The sequence below is a fragment of the Pseudophryne corroboree genome, chromosome 6 (genome assembly GCF_028390025.1).
Source record: "Pseudophryne corroboree isolate aPseCor3 chromosome 6, aPseCor3.hap2, whole genome shotgun sequence".
Lineage (NCBI taxonomy): Eukaryota > Metazoa > Chordata > Amphibia > Anura > Myobatrachidae > Pseudophryne > Pseudophryne corroboree.
Window position 1 is genome coordinate 240,368,516 of NC_086449.1, and position 23,737 is coordinate 240,392,252.

Here is a 23,737-nt window from a genome sequence, read left to right on the forward strand (position 1 = left end):
TACAAGTATTGCAGAAGAAGTCCGCACTTGGGACGGGCGCCCAGCATCCACTACGGACTACGAGAAATAGATTTACCGGTAAGTAAAATCTTATTTTCTCTAACGTCCTAGTGGATGCTGGGGACTCCGTAAGGACCATGGGGATTATACCAAAGCTCCCAAACGGGCGGGAGAGTGCGGATGACTCTGCAGCACCGAATGAGCAAACACAAGGTCCTCCTCAGCCAGGGTATCAAACTTGTAAAACTTTGCAAAAGTGTTCGAACCTGACCAAGTAGCTGCTCTGCAAAGCTGTAATGCCGAGACCCCTCGGGCAGCCGCCCAAGAGGAGCCCACCTTCCTTGTGGAGTGGGCTTTTACTGATTTTGGAAGCGGCAATCCAGCCGCAGAATGAGCCTGCTGAATCGTGTTACAGATCCAGCGAGCAATAGTTTGCTTTGAAGCAGGAGCACCCAGCTTGTTGGATGCATACAGGATAAACAGCGACTCAGTTTTCCTGACTCTAGCCGTTCTGTCTACATAAACCTTCAAAGCCCTGACCACATCTAGTAACTCGGAATCCTCCAAGTCACGAGTAGCCACAGGCACCACAATAGGTTGGTTCATATGAAAAGATGACACCACTTTTGGTAGAAATTGTGGACGGGTCCGCAATTCTGCCCTGTCCATATGGAAAACCAGATAGGGGCTTTTATGTGACAAAGCCGCTAATTCTGACACACGCCTAGCTGAAGCCAAGGCTAATAGCATGACTACCTTCCACGTGAGAAATTTTAACTCCACGGTCTAGAGTGGCTCAAACCAGTGTGACTTCAGGAAACTCAACACCACGTTAAGATCCCAAGGTGCCACCACTGGAGGCACAAAAGGGGGCTGAATATGCAGCACTCCCTTTACAAACGTTTGAACTGCAGGAAGAGAAGCCAGTTCCTTTTGAAAGAAAATGGATAGGGCCGAAATCTGGACCTTAATGGAACCCAATTTCAGGCCCAAAGTCACTCCTGACTGTAGGAAGTGAAGGAAACGGCCCAGCTGGAATTCCTCCGTAGGGGCCTTCCCGGCCTCACACCAAGCCACATATTTTCGCCATATACGGTGATAATGTTTAGCCGTCACGTCCTTCCTAGCCTTTATCAGCGTAGGAATAACCTCATCCGGAATGCCTTTTTCTGCTAGGATCCGGCGTTCAACCGCCATGCCGTCAAACGCAGCCGCGGTAAGTCTTGGAACAGACAGGGCCCCTGTTGCAACAAGTCCTGTCTTAGAGGCAGAGGCCATAGGTCCTCTGTGAGCATTTCTTGCAGATCTGGATACCAAGTCCTTCTTGGCCAATCCGGAACAATGAGTATTGTTCTCACTCCTCTTTTTCTTATGATTCTCAGCACCTTGGGTATGAGAGGAAGAGGAGGAAATACATAAACCGACTGGAACACCCACTAGTGCGTCTACAGCTATCGCCTGAGGGTCTCTTGACCTGGCGCAATACCTCTGTAGCTTTTTGTTGAGGCGGGATGCCATCATGTCCACCTGTGGCAGTTCCCACCGACTTGCAATCTGCGTGAAGACTTCTTGATGAAGTCCCCACTCTCCCGGGTGGTGGTCATGCCTGCTGAGGAAGTCTGCTTCCCAGTTGTCCACTCCCGGAATGAACACTGCTGACAGTGCTCTGACGTGATTCTCCGCCCAGCGAAGAATTTTGGTGGCTTCCGCCATCGCCACCCTGCTCCTTGTGCCGCCTTGGCGGTTTACATGAGCCACTGCAGTGATGTTGTCTGACTGAATCAGCACCGATTTGTCGCGAAGCAGGGTCTCTGCTTGACTTAGGGCGTTGTATATGGCCCTTAGTTCCAGGATATTGATGTGAAGGCAAGTCTCCTGACTTGACCACAGACCTTGGAAATTTCTTCCCTGTGTGACTGCCCCCCACCCTCGGAGGCTTGCATCCGTGGTCACCAGGACCCAGTCCTGAATGCCGAATCTGCGGCCCTCGAGAAGGTGAGCACTCTGCAGCCACCACAGGAGAGACACCCTGGCCCTGGGGGATAGGGTGATCAGCCGATGCATCTGTAGATGTGATCCGGACCACTTGTCCAACAGATCCCATTGAAAGGTCCTCGCATGGAATCTGCCAAAGGGAATGGCCTCGTATGATGCCACCATCTTTCCCAGGACTCGCGTGCAGTGATGCACCGACACCTGTTTTGGTTTTAATAAGTCTCTGACCAGTGTCATGAGCTCCTGAGCCTTCTCCATCGGGAGATAAACCGTCTTCTGGTCTGTGTCCAGAATCATGCCCAAGAAGGGCAGACGAGTCGTAGGAATCAACTGCGACTTTGGAATATTTAGAATCCAGCCGTGCTGTTGTAACACTTCCCGAGAGCGTGCTACGCTGATCAGCAACTGCTCTCTGGACCTCGCCTTTATGAGGAGATCGTCCAAGTATGGGATAATTGTGACCCCCTGCTTTCGTAGGAGCACCATCATTTCCGCCATTACCTTGGTAAAAATTATCGGTGTCGTGGAGAGACCAAACGGCAACGTCTGGAATTGGTAATGACAATCCTGTACCACAAATCTGAGGTACGCCTGATGAGGTGGATAAATGGGGACATGAAGGTATGCATCCTTTATGTCCAGAGACACCATAAAATCCCTCCCTTTCAGGCTTGCGATGACCACTCTGAGCGATTCCATCTTGAACTTGAACCTTTTCAGGTATATGTTCAGGGATTTTAAATTCAATATGGGTCTGACCGAACCGTCCGGTTTCGGAACCACAAACATGGTCGAATAATAACCCTTTCCTTGTTGAAGGAGGGGAACCTTGACCACCACCTGCTGAAGATACAATTTGTGAATTGCAGCTAACACAATTTCCCTCTCTAAGGGGGAAGCTGGCAGGGCCGATTTGAGGTATCGGTGAGGGGGCATCTCCTCGAATTCCAGCTTGTATCCCTGAGACACAATCTCTATTACCCAGGGATCCACCTGGGAGTGAACCCACTTGTGGCTGAAATTTCGGAGACGCGCCCCCACCGGGCCTAGCTCCGCCTTTGGAGCCCCAGCGTCATGCGGTGGATTTAGTAGAAGCCGGGGAGGACTTCTGTTCCTGGGAACTAGCTGTGTTGTGCAGCTTCTTTCCTCTGGCAAGAAAGGACGCACCTCGGACTTTCTTGCCTTTTTGTGAACGAAAGGACTGCATTTGGTAATACGGTGCTTTCTTAGGTTGTGAGGGAACATATGGCAAAAAATTTGACTTTCCAGCAGTAGCTGTGGAGACCAGGTCCGAGAGACCCTCCCCAAACAATTCCTCACCCTTGTAAGGTAAAACCTCCATGTGCCTTTTTGAGTCGGCATCGCCTGTCCATTGCCGAGTCCACAGGACCCTTCTGGCAGAAATCGACATTGCATTTATTCTAGAGCCCAGTAGGCTAATGTCTCTTTGAGCATCTCTCATATATAGGACAGCGTCTTTCATATGCCCCAGGGTCATTAATATAGTATCCTTGTCTAAGGTATCCAGTTCCTCAGATAAGGTATCCGTCCATGCTGCTACAGCACTACACACCCAGGCCGACGCAATTGCCGGCCTTAGCAAGGTACATGAATGTGTATAAATGGACTTCAGGGTACCCTCTTGCTTTCTATCCGCAGCATCTTTTAGGGTGGCCGTATCCTGTGACGGCAGGGCTACCCTCTTGGATAAGCGTGTTAGAGCTTTATCCACCCTAGGGGAGGATTCCCAACGCAACCTGTCCGTTGGCGGGAAAGGATACGCCATAAGCATCCGTTTGGAAATCTGCAGTTTCTTATCTGGAGATTCCCAAGCCTTTTCACATAACTCATTTAGCTCATGTGAAGGGGGAAAGGTCACCTCCTGCCTTTTTTCCCCATACATATGAACCCTCTTGTCAGGGACTGGGGTTTCCTCTGTGATGTGCAACACCTGCTTCATTGCTATAATCATATAACGTATAGCTTTAGCCAATTTAGGCTGTAACTTTGCATCATCGCAATCGACACTGGAGTCAGACTCCGTGTCTGTGTCTGTGTCAACAATTTGGGATAGTGGGCGCTTCTGAGACTCTGACGGCCTCGGCGACATAGGATCAGGCATGGGCTGAGACCCTGACTGTCCTAAGGTTTCAACTTTATCCAACCTTTTATTCAAGGAATTAACATTATCATTTAAAACCTTCCACATATCCATCCAATCAGGTGTCGGCGCCGTCGGCGGCGACCCCACATTCATTTGCTCCCGCTCTGCTTCCACATAGCCTTCCTCGTCAAACATGTCGACACAAGCGTACCGACACACCACACACAGAGGGGATGCTCTTTTTGAAGACAGTTCCCCCACAAGGCCCTTTGGAGAGACAGAGAGAGAGTATGCCAGCACACACCCCAGCGCTATATGAATCAGCAATCACACAGTAACTTAGTGTTAACCCAGTAGCTGCTGTATATAAAGCTTTTTGCGCCTAATTTATGTGCCCCCCCCTCTATTTTTACCCTCTTTCTACCGTGTTTCTGCAGGGGAGAGCCTGGGGAGCTTCCTCTCAGCGGAGCTGTGGAGAGAAAATGGCGCTGGTGAGCGCTGAGGAAGAAGCCCCGCCCCCTCAGCGGCGGCCTTCTGTCCCGCGTTTGTGTGTAAAATAATGGCGGGGGCTCATGCATATATACAGTGCCCAACTGTATATATGCTACTTTTTGCCAAGAGGTTCCTAATTGCTGCCCAGGGCGCCCCCCCTGCGCCCTGCACCCTACAGTGACCGGAGTGTGTGGGTTTAATGTGGGAGCAATGGCGCACAGCTGCAGTGCTGTGCGCTACCTCAGTTTGAAGACTGGAGTCTTCTGCCGCCGCTTTTGAAGTCTTCTTGCTTCTGTCATCGGCTTCTGTCTTCCGGCTCTGCGAGGGGGACCGCGGCGCGGCTCCGGGATCGGACGACAAAGGGTGAGATCCTGTGTACGATCCCTCTGGAGCTAATGGTGTCCAGTAGCCTAAGAAGCAGGACCTATCTTCAGTGAGTAGGGCTGCTTCTCTCCCCTCAGTCCCAAGCTGCAGAGAGTCTGTTGCCAGCAGATCTCCCTGAAAATAAAAAAACCTAACAAAATACTTTCTTATAGCAAGCTCAGGAGAGCTCACTAAGTAGCACCCAGCTCGTCCGGGAACAGATTCAAACTGAGGTCTGGAGGAGGGAGATAGAGGGAGGAGCCAGAGCACACCAGTATCCAAAATCTTTCTTAAAGTGCCCTGTCTCCTGCGGAGCCCGTCTATTCCCATGGTCCTTACGGAGTCCCCAGCATCCACTAGGACGTTAGAGAAAAAGGAGGTTGAATGTGCAGCATTCCCTGGAAAAAAGTAGGCACATCCTGTAGGTTAGCAATTTTCTTTTGGAACCATATAGTCAATGCTGACACTTGCACTCTCAAGGAAGCCACCCGTAGACCTTTGTCCATTCCTGCCTGAAGGAATGCTAAGACTTTGGAAACTCTGAAAGACCTAGGATCAAATTTCCGGTTACTGCACCATTGAATATAAGCTTGCCATATTCGGTAATAAATGCGAGCTGAGGAAGGGTAACAGGGCGATTGGTGGAAACACATAGGCCAGACGAAAGTCCCATCTCACTGACAGGGCATCCACAAAGGTCGCGCTGGGATCCTTTGTTCTTGACCCGTATGTGGGAACTTTGAAGTTCTGACGGGACGCCATGAGATCTATTTCCGGAAGCCCGTCTACCAGAGTTTGGAAGACCTCGGGGTGTAAAGCCCATTTATTTGCATGAATGGCGTGTCGACTGAGAAAATCTGCTTCCAAGTTTAGGACTCCCGGAATGAACACTGCGGACAAGGCTGGATGATGAAGTTCTGCCCACTTTAACGTGCGGCTAACCTCCTTCACTGCGTTTTGAGTGCGAGTTCCTCCCATATGGTTGTGGTACGCTACTGCCATTGCATTGTCCGAGCAGATTTGGACTGGTTTCCCCTGAAGGATGTCCTTGGCCTGAATAAGTACCATATATATGGCTCGAAGTTCAAATTTCCAATATATTTATTGGCAGGCAAATCTCTTCCTTGGTCCACTGCCCCTGGAAGCAAATCCTTCCTGACACCGCTCCCAAGCCCTGAAGGCTGGCATCCATTGTCAGAATTTCCCAATCTGATATCCAAAAGGGTCTCCCTTTGTCCAGATGGGATGTCTGTAGCCACCAGGCTAATGACCTCTTTACTTCCAGAGGAAGGACCATAGTCTGCGTTTTTATTGTCTGATGAAAACCATTACATTTGGAAAGGATCAAACGTTGCAGAGGCCTCGAGTGGAACTGAGCATACTCCACCATGTCGAATGTCGACACCATCAATCCCATCACATGCACTGCTGCGTGAATGGATACCCTTTGATTGTGTAGCACCTCCTGAATCCTTGACTGAATTTTGGATTTATCCGGTAGGGTCCACAGGTTATCCACAGGATTACAATGGGATATGATGGAGCGTCAGCGGATTGGCACTAATCGATCAAAGCTTTCCGGCCTCCCAGGATGCAACAGGCCCGTCCATATATAAAATCAGTTTTTTGTTTGGTGCGGCAGGAGCCGGACCATGGTCAGAGGGCTGCTGTTTTTTAGCTGCCCTAATCTTACTTAATTTATTTTTATAGTCTTACTATTTTGTTGAGTGATCTTTCTAAACAGCGTCTAATATGCATATTAGAAAGAGTCGCTCCAACAACTCTCCGCCGGGTCACGACAACACTTACCCACAAGTACAGTGCTGTTTCGGCGGGCGTCTGTGTCGGACATACTAGCAGGTCCATAAGACGTTACCAGGCTGTGGCCGGAGCACGGGGAGAAGGTAAGGCATCGGTTCCGCTTAGCCCCCAAGTGAGTTATCCGTTGTCACGGAACCATGGACGACTTTGCCCAATTTATGAGCCAACCGTGTCTCTGCAAACACGCTATTGTCTATTGCAGATGACACTGAAGTAATTCCTGAGATTGTGCCAGGATTAATAAGTCGTTGAGGTATGGAAAAATCCTTATCCCCTGCTGACGGAGATAATATGCCATTACCACCATAATTTTAGTGACCACTCTGGGAGCTGTGGCCAGTCCAAATGGTAGGGCCTGAAACTGAAAATGTTGCTGGAGGATAGCAAACCTGAGATAGCGCTGATGGGACAGTGCTATAGGAACATGAAGGTAAGCATCCTGGATATCCAGGGATACCATAAAATCCTACGGCTCCATGGCCAAAATAATGGAACGTAAAGTCTCCATATGAAACCGAGGCACCCAAATGTACTTGTTCAGCACTTTGAGATTGAGTATGGGCCGTAACGACCCATTTGGCTTCTGGACTGGAAACAGGTTGGAAAAAAAACCTTGTCCTCATTGTGCAGGAGGAACTGGAATTATCACTCCTGACTGAAGCAACTTCTGAAATGCCTCTTGCAAAGCCCTGGCCTTCGTTTCCACTGAAGATGGGCTGGTACAATAAAAACCTTTGAGGAGGGTGTTTCTTGAAAGAAGACGCATAACCGTGAGATACCGCTTCTTGCACCCAAGCATCTGTGGTAGACTGCTGCCAGATCTGTGCAAACTGAAGAAGTTGGCCTCCCCCCTGGCCATCTCAGCCCTCTGATCACCTCTGCCTGAAGGGGGCCGGCGGCGTTCGGTCGCCGTTTTGTTGGCACGGTCTGGGCAAGGCAGGCATTCCCAGACGGTGCGCTGGTAGGGAGCTACTCAGGTACAAAAGCATCGCCGCCATGCGATGCGTTTTGTACATGTGCGGGGGAAGAAAGGGGGGCAGAGCCAGACATGCGGGGCAGATTAGCCCTGTACTGGGCGTCCCCCCGCACGTCTGTGAAACTGATTGTAGATTTGCTAAGTTTAGCACATCTACAATCAGGTCTGAATTAGGCCATTAGTGCTGTATCACCCGGCTCAAGTGAGTGGGAAACTTCACCCCGTTTCAAGGATCGATCAATACGTTAGTGAACGTTGAGTGGATCCAGATGCAATTAGTGTACACAACTGCCCCGTTAACCTATAGTGAACACAGACGCCCAAGTGAACACCGACGCACCAGTCATACAGCCGCCTATGCTGCGACTGGGTCTTTTTAGATACACAGCATCTCAGACTCAGTCCGTGTCGGGAAACTAGGAGGAAACTGGTCATGAACTGGGGAGGAGGGGCGACCAAGGGAGCATCTTACTCCCCACTGCTGACATCAACCCTAGGGATCGCGGCCTCATACTACCCCTGGAGCCTATGATCCCTGAAACCTAGCGCTGCTGCACCCGAGGTGGCAGCAGCGTCAGCGACTGTTCGGTAGTCTCCGTCCCGAAACAGTGCCGCTGTGTCTCGCATTTCCCCTACTAAGCGGAACCAATGCCTTACCTTCTCTCCATGCTCCGGACACAGCCTGGTAACGTCTGCTGGACTTGCTAGTACATCCTACACAGACGCCCGCTGAAACAGCACTGTACACGTGGGTAAGCGTTGTCGCGACCCGGCGGGGAGTTGTTGGAGCGACTCTTTCTACGGTACGTATAAGATGCTTTTTTAGAAAGATCGCTCAAAAAAATAGTAAGACTATAAAAATAAAATAATAAAAAGCTTATGGCAGCTAAAAACCAGCAGCCCATTGACCATGGTCCGGCTCCTGCTGCACCAAACAAAAAACTGAATTGGCTGAGCCAGGAGGCGGGGATATAGGGAGGCAGAAAGCTTTGATCGTTTGGTGCCAATTCGCTGTCGCGACCTCATATCCCAATGTTATCCTGTGGACCCTGCAGGAGAAAACTGCACTAATTCGACACGGTATTAAATTGCCGGTGTTTTCGCCCATTTTGTAATCCCTTTTCGCCCATGCCGTTTCATTTATTTATTTATTTTTGTCAAATCGGCATGAATGAAAATTGCGCCAAAAATAGTTGAAAATGCCCGCAAATTCGCCAAAACACGTGTATCAGCAACGAATTCGCAGATGCACGTGGTTTTCCCCAGTGCTGGATTTTTCGACCAGTCGAAAAAACGGTACGGGCATTGAATAGATCAAATGTAAATTCAACCTAAAAACGAGCACAAAGTGCAGTTTTTTCGACTGGTCAAAAAAACGGCACATATTGAATACCCCGCTTAGTATCTACCTCCAACAATTTCCTATGTCTATCACCTAATGATCTATTGGAGGAAATTAATCAATCTAGAATAAAATTCCATTTATGTATGAAACATTACATTGAGCACTTATTTATTATTTATAAATAAATAAATAAATAAATAAAATAAAAAATAAAAATTACCCAATGCTGCAAGAAACTGTGCAATCTTTGGCTGGTAGTGTAGCTGGATCGTGTAAAATATCTGGGCCAAACCTTCCAGACAGAGCAAAGATATATTCTTCCCTTTATCCTTTTTCCCAGAATCCTCAGCAGCAGATGGGATTGAAGTGTATCGCCACATTAACACCCTGTGTGTATAGAAAGGTTGATCTTTAGGAACTCCAGTGTCTATTGCATTTAATCCATGATCTTTGTAATTAAATTGATTTACTAGGTAACAAGTCAGTTTAGTTAAAAACTGAGATGAGCATTTTTATTAAAGACGCAGAATATCTGGTTCAAGGGACAATATAAAGAATGTTACTGTATGTTATATTTTCCATTTTTGCTAGGAATCTGTCCACAATAATAGGAATTTAATACCTACCGGTAATTCCTTGTCTCGGAGTCAGTAGGAGATACTGGGAAGGTATTAGTACCATGGGGTACAGATCGGGTCCATTGGAGCCTGGCACTTTAATACATCTTCAGTGTGTGCTGGCTCCTCCCCTCTATGCCCCTTCTGCAAACTCAGTCTAGCAAAACTGTGCCCGAGGAGACGGACATACTTAGAGAGAAGGAAATAGGTAACAACAGCGGTGAGGCAACGAACCAACACACAACAGTAACAAAGGATAGCAACGCTAACCAGAACAGGAAACATGGACAGCAACAGGAGACCCAACCAGGAAAAACGTACAAACTGGTAAGCAGGTAACATGAAGCACTGATGCGGGCGCCCAGTATCCCCTACGGACTACGAGAAAAGGAATTACCGGTAGGTATTAAATTCCTATTTTCTCTAATGTCCTAGGGGATACTGGGATGGTATTAGTACCATGGGGAAGTCACAAAACTCCCAGAATGGGTGGGAGAGTGCTGAGACACCTGCAAAACCGCCTGAGAAAATTGAAGGTCATCAACAGCCAAGCTATCGAACTTATAGAACTTCACAAATGTGTTCGAACCAGACCAAGTAGCAGCTCAGCACAACTGTAAGGCCGAGACGCCACGGGCAGCTGCCCAGGAAGAACCCACCGACCTAGTAGAGTGGGCCTGAATAGAACTCGGCAGTGGCAAGGCTGCCGAAGAACAAGCCTGTTGGATAGTCAACCTAAGCCAACGAGCAATGTCCATTGCTCGTTGGCTTAGGTTGACTATCCAACAGGCTTGTTCTTCGGCAGCCTTGCAGGACATCCAATCTTGGTAGCGTTGTAAATAAAGGACAAAGAGGGAGTCAGACTTCCTATGACGAGCTGTCCTTTTGACGTAAATCCTCAAAGCCCGAACCACGTCCAAGAACTTTCGGGCAACCGAGGTGTCCAACATCACCGGAACCACTATCGGTTGATTAATGTGAAAGGCCGACATCGCTTTCGGCAAAAACTGTGGGTGGGTCCTGAGCTCCAAACTATCCTCGTGAATATCAAATAAGGGCACTTACAGGATAAGTCCCCCAATTCCGACACATGCCTTGCAGAGGCCAATGCCAGCAACATAACAGTCTTCCAAGTAAGATATTTCAAGTCCACCCTGTTTGAAGGCTCAAACCAGTACGATTGGATAAAGGTCAGGACCACAGTGAGATCCCACGGAGCCATGGGAGAAACAAAGCGTGGTTGAATGCAAAGGACAACCTTTAAGAAAGTCTGTGCCTCCGGAATTACAGCCAGTTGTCTCTGGAAGAATATGGATAGAGCCGAAATCTGAACTTTCATGGAGCCTAATCGTAGGCCCATATCCACGCCTGCTTGCAGGAAGTGCAGAAAACGTCCAAGTTGAAATTCCACAGGAGAATATTTTCTACCCTCACACCAAGAAACATATTTCTTCCAGATACGGTGGTAATGCTTTGATGTGACCACCTTTCAGGCTTGTACCATAGTCGAGATAACCCTGGACATCTCAACTTCCAAGCCATCAAACGTAGCTGCAGTAAAGTCTGGATAGAGGAACGGCCCTTGTTGAAGAAGATCATTGAGAAGCGGTAGAGGCCAGGGCTCTTTGAGAGACATGGCCAGGAGGTCCGCATACCAAGCCCAGCGAGGCCAATCCGGGGCAATTAGAATTGCTTGAACGTTTTCCCTTTTGAGCCTTTTTAGAACTCTGGGAATGAGAGGAATGGGAGGTAACAGATAGACGAACTGGTAAGTCCACGGCGCAATCAGTGCATCTACCGCTGCAGCCTGCGGATCCCTTGTTCTGGAACAATAGCAGCGCAGCTTCTTGTTGAACCACCTGAGGGTTCAACCCCCGGATGGAGGTTGTGTCTACTGAGGAAGTCTGCTTTCCAGTTGTCCCAGAATGAATATGGCCGATATGGCCCTTGCGTTGGTTTGCACCCAGAGGAGTATCCTTGACACCTCTCGCATTGCGGCACTGCTTTTTGTTCCTCCCTGTCGGTTTATGTACGCCACCGCCGCGGCATTGTCCGACTGTACCTGTATGGCTTGATGTTGGAGGAAAGAGGAGGCATGTAGCAGGGCATTGTAAATCGCCCCCTGAGTTCCAGAACATTTATCTGGAGAGAAGACTCCTGACTCGACCACCTCCCCTGGAACCGAGCCCCTTGGGTCACATCCCCCCAACCGCGAAGGCTCGCATCCGTTGTCAACAGAGTCCAAGACTGGGTTCCGAAACTCCGACCCTCCACAAGGTGAGAGACTTGCAACCACCATAACAGGGAGATCCTGTTCGGCGACAGGGATTTTCTCTGGTGCATGTGCAGGTGAGACCCTGACCACTTGTCCAGCAGATCCAGCTGGAAAGGACGGGCATGGAACCTGCCGTACTGGATTGCCTCGTAGGAGGCCACCATCTTGCCTAGGAGTCGGATGTAAAGGTGCACCAAGATCTTGCGGGGCCTGAGCACAGAGCGTATTATAGCCTGAATTGTCAAGGCTTTGTCCATAGGGAGGAATACTTTCTGAGACACAGTGTCCAGTATCATCCCCAGGAATTGAAGCCTCTGCGATGGTTCCAGGTGTGATTTTTGAAAAATTAGGATCCATCCATGGTCCGTAAGAAGACGTGTAGTCAAACTGATGCTTTGTAACAGACGCACCCTGGACACTGTCTTTATGGGGAGATCGTCCAAGTAAGGAACTATGTTCACACCCATCATGTGGAGTTGCAGCATCATTTCCGCCATAACTTTTGTGAACACCCTCGGAGTCGTGGAGAGGCTAAAGGGCAAGGCCTGGAACTGGAAGTGGCGGTCATGTATTGCGAATCTGAGATAAGCTTGATGAAGGGGCCAAATCGGGATGTGCAGATATGCAGCCTTGATATCCAGGGATACAAGGAATTCCCCTTCTTTCAGGCCCGAAACCACCGCTTTTAGAGATTCCATCTTGAACTTGAACACACGTACATACATGTTCAGAGATTTGAGGTTCAAGATTGGTGGTACCGAACAGTCCGGTTTCGGTACCACAAACAGGTTCGGTACCACAAACCAGAACAATCACCTGTGTGTGGAGAAGTTTTTGAATGGCGTCCTACAAGGTAACTCTTGTTACAGGCGAAGCTGGTAAGCTTGACCTGAAGAATTTGTGAGAAGGGAGTGCATAAAATTCCCACCGGTAACTCTGGATTATGAGATCCCTCACCCAAGGGTCCCGGCAGGACTCCGCTCATACCTGGCCGAAAGTCGAGCACCCACCTGAAATTCCCCAAGCAGCTGGGGCCAACCGTCACGTGGAGGGCTTTGTGAAAGAAGATCCTGAAGTCTGGTCCAGTGATCCAGCAGCCGCTTGTCTGCAAGCTTTACCTCTATTTCCTCTAGCTGCATTTGAGGCCCCCCTGGCCCTACGAAAGGACTGTAGAGAGGGACCGGTGTAAGGACGTCTATCCGGAGGCGCAGCAGACAGCAGATAGGCAGACTTACCTGCCGGTGCTTGAGAAATCCACTTGTTTAGTTCAAACAAGGCATCACCCGTGAAGGGAATATTTTCCACACCTTTTTTAGAATCAGCATCCACTGTCCGTTGTCGCAGCCAGAGCTCTGAAGGCAGAGACCGCCATAACCGTGGAACGGGCATTAATGAGGCATATCTCCTTGATTACCTAACTCATAAAGTTAGCAGCATCCTGTATGTGTTGTTAGGATCTCATCCTGAAGCATTGTATCAAACCCCTTAATTACTTTACCAGACCATTTGACCATGGCCCTTGTGATCCAACCGCAAGCAATGGTGGGCCTCTGTGTGACTCCTACTACAGTGTAAATGGATTTAGTCTCAATTTTACGGTCAGCAAAGTCTTTAAGGGAGATAGCACCAGATACAGGCAGCACAATCTTACGTGACAGCCTGGACACTGAGGTATCCACAATCGGAGGGTTTTCCCACACCTTACTATCCTCAGGGGGGAAAGGGAAGGAATTCAGCAACTGCTTAGGGGTTTGAAATTTCTTGTCAGAATTAACCCATGCCTCTTTAAAAAGTGTGTTCAATTCCTTGGAGCCAGGAAAAGTGGCAGTAGAGTTAGGTTTTAAATTAAAAAACAACTCTTCATCAGATTCTGTCTCTTTATCTTGTATATTGAGGACTTCCTTAGTAGAATATATTAGGGCTTCCACACCCTGAGACAGAGTATTGTCACCAGTGTCTACTTCCATTTCTACCTCTTCCAAATCTGCTATTTCATTTTCAGAGTCAGGTTGGAGTACATGTGAGAGTGTGCGTTTATGAGAGACCAGCCGGGGGGGGCTGAGGAGCTGGTCTGTGGTCAGCAGCATTGACTAAAAAATCATCCACAGATTTTTTTAAGCATTTGTCTTTCCTGTCTGGCAGTAGCCAATTCAGAATTAATATTAGCTACCATTCCCTTAAATGAATCCAGCCATTCTGGCTCCTGAGTAATGCTTCCCTGAGAAGGAAAATAGGATTTTGCAAATAATTGAATTACTCTTATTTAAAGAAAATACAATACAGGCGCTTTGAAATGAAGATTAAAAAACTAAAAAAATGTATGTAAATGTAACCACACAAGTAAAATATGCAGCTCTCACTCAGTGATCTGAAAAACACTGAAAACGTAGAAATAATAATATAGAATACACTATACAAGAGAGCGCATAAATTAAAATATATAAACAATTTATTAATATATTAATGTAAATACTTTAAGTATCTAAAAAACATGCAAATTGCAACATCAGACAACTTATACCATTGTGTATGTCAGCACATTATTATAATAATATAGTCCCGATTTTTAAATTATATTTATCATAATACTATTCCTGTAAGAGACTGCTGTTAGTTCTTAGTCCCAAATATAGCATGGATATTTCCACATAAATGTGGTATAGTCCCTCAAAGTTCTGTATTGCCACAGAAGATGGTCAGATGAAATTAAGGGTTAAATGTGTCCTGTATTAAGCCTCCATTAAATACCAGTGACTCTCTATTATTATTATAGAGATGGGTGCTCCCGCTGTATAAATTGTGATATCTCACCAATATATATTGGATGTCTCGCTGTGTCCTGATGCCGGACAATATGACAAATGTGCAGATGCCTGAAAGCACTGCCAGACCCTATAGCACAAGGGTAACGGCAGGCCGACGGTCAGCGGTGATGGAGTGGCGTGCGGCCGTACATGCGGTGCAAAGTCCCAAGCTGAGATCCGACGTCGTGAACAGCACACTGGTGGAGGACGGCGGCGACCAGCCGCAAAGGCAACAGCAAGTCCCGAACGGAACAAATAGTAATGTGGGGCACTGACTGTATGCACAAGTGGATGCTGATTAAACAAGCTGGACCGTCTCTGCTGATGTGGCTCCCACCTTAACGCGTTTCTCCGACGTAGGGATATGTCGGTTTCTTCAGAAACCTACTGGTAAATCCTTTTCTCGTAGTCCGTAGAGGATGCTGGGGTCCACATTAGAACCATAAGGTATAGACGGGTCCACCAGGAGCCATTGGCACTTTAAGAGTTTGAGAGTGTGGGCTGGCTCCTCCCTCTATGCCCCTTCTACCAGACTCAATCTAGAAACTGTGCCCGAGGACATCTTCGAGTAAGGATTTAACACAGATAGTGGTGAGATTCATACCAGCTCACACATACAAGGCACATCAAGCTAACTAGCTTGAAAAACTCAGCAACTGCTGAAACATTACTTACCAAGTAACAATGCAGTACATATCTAAACAAAGTTGTACTGAACCAGATAACAGCTGCAGGAAAATGAAGCGCTGGGCGGGCCCCCAGCATACTCTACGGACTATGAGAAAAGGATTTACCGGTAGGTAACCAAAATCCTATTTTCTCTCACGTCCTAGAGGATGCTGGGGTCCACATTTAGTACCATGGGGATGTACCAAAGCTCCCAGAACGGGAGGGAGAGCACGGATGCTCCTGCAGAACTAATTGACTGAACTTCAGATCATCAGTGGGCAAAGTATCGAACTTGTGGAACTTAGCAAACGTGTTCGACCCAGACCAAGTTGCCACTCTGCAAAGTTGTAACGCAGAGACACCCCGGGCAGCAGCCCAGGAAGATCCCACCTTACGAGTAGAGTGGGCCTTAACAGATTTTGGACACGGCAATCCTGCCGTAGTATAAGCATGCTGGATAGTGAACCTAATCCAGTGAGATATAGTCTGCGTAGAAGTAGGACACCCAATTTTCTTGGGATCATACAGGACAAACAAAGAGTCCGATTTCCTGTGACGAGCAGTCCTCTTCACATAGATTTTTAAAGCCCTCACAACATCCAAGGACTTTGACGAAACTGAGGAGTCAGTAGCCACTGGCACCACAATAGGTTGGTTGATATGAAATGCCGACACAACCTTTGGAAGAAACTGCTGACATGTCCGGAGCTCAGCTCTATCTTCGTGGAATATAAAGAAAGGGCTTTTACAGGACAAAGCACCCAATTCTGACACAAGTCTAGCAGAAGGTAAGGCCAACAACGTGACAGCCTTCCATGTAAGAAATTTGACCTTTACCTCCTGTAGAGGCTCAAACCAGTCCGACTGGAGAAACTGCAACACCATGTTAAGCTCCCAAGGCGCCGTAGGCGGTACAAAGGGAGGTTGGATGTACAGAACTCCCTTCAAAAAGGTCTGAATCTAAGGGAGGGCAGCCAATTGTTTCTGGAAGAAAATGGACAGGGCCGAAATCTGGACCTGCACAGATCCCAACCTCAGGCCCATATCCACACCTGCTTGCAGGAAGAGGAGAAAACGTCCCAGTTGAAACTCCACCACAGGAAACTTCTTGGACTCACACCAAGAGACATATTTCTTCCAAATACGATGGTAATGTTTAGACGTTACCCCTTTCCTAGCCGGTATCAGGGTAGGAATGACATTCTTCGGATAGCCCTTCCGAGCTAGTATGAGGCGTTCAACCTCCATGCCGCCAAACGTAGCCGCGGTAAGTCTTGATAGGCGAACGGCCCCTGCTGCAGCAGGTCCTCCCGAAGAGGAAGAGGCCTCGGCTCTTCCTGCAAGAGATTCAGAAGGTCCGCGTACCAAGCCTGCCTTGGCCAGTCTGGAGCAATGAGGATTGCTCGAACTCTTGTTCTCCTTATGAGCTTTAGAACTCTTGGAATGAGTGGGAGTGGAGGAAACACGTACACCGACTGGAACACCCACGGAGACACCAGGGCGTCCACTGCTACTGCTTGTGGGTCCCTCGACCTGGAACAATAGCGTTGAAGCTTCTTGTTGAGACGAGAGGCCATCATGTCTATTTGGGGTAACCCCCAAAGGTCTGTTATTTCCTTGAACACCTCCGAATGGAGACCCCACTCCCCCGGATGGAGATCGTGTCTGCTGAGGAAGTCTGCTTCCCAGTTGTCCACTCCCGGAATGAAGATTGTAGAGAGCGCCAACGCGTGTTTTTCTGTCCAGAGGATGATTCTTGTCACCTCTGACATCGCAGCTCTGCTCTTCGTTCCGCCCTGTCAGTTTATGTAAGCCACCGTCGTTACATTGTCCGACTGTACTTGAATGGCCCGATTTCTTAGATGATGGGCCGCCTGAAGAAGACCGTTGTAGACGGTTCTTAGTTCCAGGATGTTGATCAGCAGGCCGGCTTCCAAACTTGACCACCTTCCTTGGAAGGTTTCCCCTTAAGTGACTGCGCCCCAGCTCCGGAGGCTCGCATCCGTGGTTAGAAGGACCCAGTCCTGAATCCAGAACCTGCTGCCCTTCAGAAGGTGAGGCAATTGGAGCCACCAGAGGAGTGAAATCCTGGCCTTTGGCGACAGACAAATTCTCTGGTGCATGTGTAGATGAGATCCTGATCACTTGTCCAAGAGATCCAGTTGGAAGGCCCGAGCATGGAACCTCCCGTACTGGAGAGCCTCGTAAGAGGCCACCATCTTCCCCAAAAGGCAAATGCATTGATGAATCGACACCCGGGCTGGCTTCAGGACATCCCGGACCATTGTTTGTATCACCAACGCCTTTTCCTGTGGAAGAAACACCCTCTGCACTTCCGTGTCGAGGATCATCCCCAGAAAAGACAACCTCCGGGTTGGTTCCAAATGAGATTTTGGAAGGTTCAGAATCCAACCGTGGACTCTGAGTAGGCGGGTTGTGAGTACAATGGACTGCAACAGCTCCTCCTTGGACGATGCCTTTATCAGATCGTCCAGATACGAAATTATGTTTACCCCCTGTTTTCGGAGTAGAACCATCATCTCCGCTATCACCTTGGTGAAAACCCTTGGTGCTGTGGAGAGGCCGAATGGCAGGGCTTGGAACTGGAAATGACAGTCCAGTAATGCAAAACGGAGATAAGCCTGATGCGGTAGCCAAATCGGAATGTGGAGGTACGCATCCTTGATATCCAGGGATACTAGGAATTCCCCCTCTTCCAGACCTGATATAGTAACCCGTGGCTTGCAAATGGGAGGTACTGGCACAATGACCTGTAACTCCACCAACTTCTGGACCACTGCTTGTAGGACAGTCCTGTCCGCCAGCAGAACTGGCAAGCCTGATTTGAAAAATCGGTGAGGAGGAAGATTTTGAAATTCCAACCTGTATCCCTGGGACACAATATCTATCACCCAGGGATCCAGGCCGGACAATACCCAGACGTGACTGAACTGTCTGAGCCTCGCTCCCACTGGCCCCACCTCTAGGCCATGTGGTCCACCGTCATGCGGAGGACTTCGGCGTACCGGAAGCAGGCTTAGTTCCTGGGAACCTGCCGCAGCAGGTTTCTTGGATTTAGCTCGACTTCCCCTAAATAGGTATTGGACGGTTTGGCCTTTCTAGGCTTGTTAGACCAAAAGGACTGTGATGCTGATAAAGAGGATTTCTTCGGAGCAGGTGCAGCTGAGGGAAGGAACGGAGACTTAACCGCTGTAGCCGTGGATATCCACGCATCCAAAGCTTCCCCAAAGAGAGCCTGACCTGTGTAGGGTAGGGACTCCATACTTTTCCTGGATTCCGCGTTGGCCGACCACTGGCGCAGCCACAGTCCCCGACAAGCTGAAACAGACATGGAAGAGATCCCCGCAGCCATGGAACCCAGGTCTTTCATGGATTCTACCATAAAACCTGCTGAATCTTGAATGTTACGCAAAAACAATTCAACATCACCCTTATCCATTGTATCTAAATCCTCAAGTAAGATGCCTGACCATTTTACTATAGCTTTTGCAATCCATGCACTAGCAATAGTGGGACGTAATATGGCCCCCGAAGCGGTGTACATTGATTTAAGTGTATTATCAATTTTCGATCAGCCGGCTCCTTTAAGGCGGTTGATCCCGGAACAGGTAAAACCACCTTTTTTGAGAGTCTGGACACAAATGCGTCAACAATTGGCATGCTTTCCCATTGTTTCCTGGACCCTTTTAGGGATCTGGAATTTTTTCTCAGGGTTTTCCCATGCTTTCTCAAATATAGCATTTAATTCCTTTGACGCAGGGAAGGTTAGCGAGGCTTTCTTATTTTCAGTATCATTAATATTCAATACATCCCTGATAGCCTCTATCATCAATTGCACCCCCTTTGCAAGAGAGGCAGACCCCCCGCAACACATCCCCAGTACCTTCTGTGGTATCAGTATCCGTGTCATCTTGCATGGCATGAACAAGCGCACGTTTGTGGCGGTATATAGCGGAGCGTCCTGAGGTACCAGAATTGGGCCATACTGCCATAGAGTTCTGTAATACCTGGGTTGCAGATTCATTACTTGCAACCCTATCTAAAATATGAGAAAACCAACATTTGTTAGAGGAAAAACCACTCAGGTTACCTTGCTGGAATCTGTGCTAAACCAGTGCTATCCTGATTACATGGAATGGGATCATCCTGGGAGGACATATCCTCTGCAGCATATGACACAGTGTCCCTGGACATAGCTAAAGGAGACCACAAAACACCCCCCACAAACACAGGAGAGGGCAGACAGAGTTTCACCCCCAAGAATGGTAAGAGAGACACAGAGATTGGAGCCAACCCACACACAGCGCTTTTAACCAAAGGGAGACTCCTTGTCAGCGCTGACTTTGCACCTTAATAGGATACACAGTCGTATTGCAGCCTCCCCTCCCTTCTACAACCCCCTGGTACCGTGAGAGATAGCTGGAGTTGCTGTGGAGGGACCTTCTTTCTCCTGATCAGCGCTGTGCAGGCAGGAAAATGGCGCTGAATGCTGCTGGGTCTGCTCTGAGAAGCTCCGCCCCCAAAATGGCGCTGTCTTCCCGCTCTTCATCTGATTATACTGGCCGGAGGATTGATGCTGGCTGAGATCCTGGGACCCCGACAGGCTTTGTGACCAGTGTAGGGTGTAAGCGATGGCCCAGGGCGCCCCTCAACGCGTCGCACTATGTACCGCTGAGCCATCCCGGAGCGCAGTTAATACTCCACTCCTACCCTGCTGCCGCCATCTTCACACCGGCCCCCCGCTTCCAAGGGGGGTCGGTGACTCACTCGCCACAATCTTCAGCTCTGTAAGGGGGTGGCGGCATGCTGCTGGGGTGAGCGATCCCCTGTGGTGGGGAGCAATCTATCCCCTCAGGAGCTCAGTGTCCTGTCAGCAGAGTAAGTAGCTCAGACCCCGCAGGGCGGACACTACTCCCGCTCTTAGTCCCACGCTGCAGGGAGGCTGTTGCCAGCAGCCTCCCTGTAAAATAAAAAATAAGAATTTACTTACCGATAATTCTATTTCTCATAGTCCGTAGTGGATGCTGGGACTCCGTAAGGACCATGGGGAATAGCGGCTCCGCAGGAGACTGGGCACAAAAGTAAAAGCTTGAACTAGCTGGTGTGCACTGGCTCCTCCCCCTATGACCCTTCTCCAAGCCTCAGTTAGGATACTGTGCCCGGACGAGCGTACATAATAAGGAAGGATATTGAATCCCGGGTAAGACTCATACCAGCCACACCAATCACACCGTACAACCTGTGATCTGAACCCAGTTAACAGTATGATAAACGAAGGAGCCTCTGAAAAGATGGCTCACAACAATAATAACCCGAATTTTGTAACAATAACTATATACAAGTATTGCAGACAATCCGCACTTGGGATGGGCGCCCAGCATCCACTACGGACTATGAGAAATAGAATTATTGGTAAGTAAATTCTTATTTTCTCTAACGTCCTAAGTGGATGCTGGGACTCCGTAAGGACCATAGGGATTATACCAAAGCTCCCAAACGGGCGGGAGAGTGCGGATGACTCTGCAGCACCGAATGAGAGAACTCCAGGTCCTCCTCAGCCAGGGTATCACATTTGTAGAATTTAGCAAACGTGTTTGCCCCTGACCAAGTAGCTGCTCGGCAAAGTTGTAAAGCCGAGACCCCTCGGGCAGCCGCCCAAGATGAGCCCACCTTCCTTGTGGAATGGGCTTTTACAGATTTTGGCTGTGGCAGGCCTGCCACAGAATGCGCAAGCTGAATTGTACTACAAATCCAACGAGCAATCGTCTGCTTAGAAGCAGGAGCACCCAGCTTGTTGGGTGCATACAGGATAAACAGCGAGTCAGATTTCCTGACTCCAGCCGTCCTGGAAATATATATTTTTAGGGCCCTGACTACGTCCAGTAACTTGGAGTCCTCCAAGTCCCTAGTAGCCGCAGGCACCACAATAGGCTGGTTCACGTGAAACGCTGAAACCACCTTTGGGAGAAATTGAGGACGAGTCCTCAATTCTGCCCTATCCGTGTGAAAAATCAGGTAAAGGCTTTTATAAGATAAAGCCGCCAATTCTGAGACACGCCTGGCTGAAGCCAGGGCTAACAGCATTACCACCTTCCATGTGAGATATTTTAATTCCACAGTGGTGAGTGGTTCAAACCAATGTGATTTTAGGAACCCCAAAACCACATTGAGATCCCAAGGTGCCACCGGGGGCACAAAAGGAGGCTGTATATGCAGTACCCCTTTGACAAACGTCTGGACTTCAGGCACTGAAGCCAGTTCTTTTTGGAAGAAAATCGACAGGGCCGAAATTTGAACTTTAATGGACCCTAATTTTAGGCCCATAGACAGTCCTGTTTGCAGGAAATGTAGGAAGCGACCCAGTTGAAATTCCTCTGTAGGGGCCTCTTTGGCCTCACACCACGCAACATATTTTCGCCAAATGCGGTGATAATGTTTTGCGGTTACATCCTTCCTGGCCTTTATCAGGGTAGGGAGGACTTCTTCTGGAATGCCTTTTTCCTTCAGGATCCGGCGTTCAACCGCCATGCCGTCAAACGCAGCCGCGGTAAGTCTTGGAACAGACAAGGTCCCTGCTGGAGCAGGTCCTTTCTTAGAGGTAGAGGCCACGGGTCCTCCGTGAGCATCTCTTGAAGTTCCGGGTACCAAGTCCTTCTTGGCCAATCCGGAACCACGAGTATAGTTCTTACTCCTCTCCTTTTTATGATTCTCAGTACTTTTGGTATGAGAGGCAGAGGAGGGAACACATACACTGACTGGTACACCCATGGTGTTACCAGAGCGTCCACCGCTATTGCCTGAGGGTCCCTTGACCTGGCGCAATATCTGTCCAGTTTTTTGTTGAGACGGGACGCCATCATGTCCACCTTTGGTTTTTCCCAACGGTTTACCATCTCTTGGAAGACTTCTGGATGAAGTCCCCACTCCCCCGGGTGAAGGTCGTGTCTGCTGAGGAAGTCCGCTTCCCAGTTGTCCACTCCCGGAATGAACACTGCTGACAGTGCTATCACATGATTCTCCGCCCAGCGAAGAATCCTTGCAGCTTCTGCCATCGCCCTCCTGCTTCTCGTGCCGCCCTGTCTGTTTACGTGGGCGACTGACGTGATGTTGTCCGATTGGATCAATACCGCCTGACCCTGAAGCAGGGGTTTTGCTTGACTTAGGGCATTGTAAATGGCCCTTAGTTCCAGAATGTTTATATGAAGAGACGTTTCCATGCTTGACCACAAGCCCTGGAAATTTTGTCCCTGTGTGACTGCTCCCCAGCCTCTCAGGCTGGCATCTGTGGTCACCAGGATCCAATCCTGAATGCCGAATCTGCGGCCCTCTAGTAGATGAGCACTCTGCAGCCACCACAGAAAAGACACCCTTGTCCTTGGCGACAGGGTTATCCGCTGATGCATCTGAAGATGCGATCCGGACCATTTGTCCAGAAGATCCCACTGAAACGTTCTTGCATGGAATCTTCCAAATGGAATCGCTTCGTAAGAAGCCACCATTTTTCCCAGGACCCTCGTGCACTGATGCACTGACACCTGGCCTGGTTTTAGGAGATTCCTGACTAGCTCGGATAACTCCCTGGCCTTCTCCTCTGGGAGAAACACCTTTTTCTGGACTGTGTCCAGAATCATTCCTAGGAACAGGAGACGTGTCGTTGGAATCAGCTGCGATTTTGGAATATTTAGGATCCACCCGTGCTGACGTAACACTAACTGAGATAGTGCTACTCCGACTTCTAACTGTTCCCTGGACCTTGCCCTTATCAGGAGATCGTCCAAGTAAGGGATAATTAAAACGCCTTCTCTTCGAAGAAGAATCATCATTTCGGCCATTACCTTGGTAAAGACCCGAGGTGCCGTGGACAACCCAAACGGCAGCGTCTGAAACTGATAATGACAGTCTTGTACTACAAACCTGAGGTACCCTTGGTGAGAAGGGTAGATTGGGACGTGGAGATAAGCATCTTTGATGTCCAGAGACACCATATAGTCCCCTTCTTCCAGGTTTGCTATCACTGCTCTGAGTGACTCCATCTTGAATTTGAACCTCTTTATGTAAGTGTTCAAGGATTTTAGATTTAAAATTGGTCTCACCGAGCCGTCCGGCTTCGGTACCACAAACAGCGTGGAATAATACCCCTTTCCCTGTTGTAGGAGAGGTACCTTGATTATCACCTGCTGGGAATACAGCTTGTGAATGGCTTCCAAAACTGCCTCCCTGTCGGAGGGAGACTTTGGTAGAGCAGACTTCAGGAA

The 23,737-nt window shown here is 48.9% G+C and overlaps 1 protein-coding gene across 3 annotated transcripts in view; it reads right to left on the reverse strand.

The window, feature by feature from the left end:
• FANCI (FA complementation group I) overlaps window positions 1-23,737 on the reverse strand; it is a 297,155-nt gene that overhangs the window by 108,735 nt on the left and 164,683 nt on the right. For all 3 annotated transcript variants that reach the window (XM_063925787.1, XM_063925788.1, XM_063925786.1), the window contains exon 25: window positions 9,317-9,483. In XM_063925787.1, the coding sequence (XP_063781857.1) occupies window positions 9,317-9,483 (167 nt within the window). The remainder of the gene's footprint in view (window positions 1-9,316; window positions 9,484-23,737) is intronic.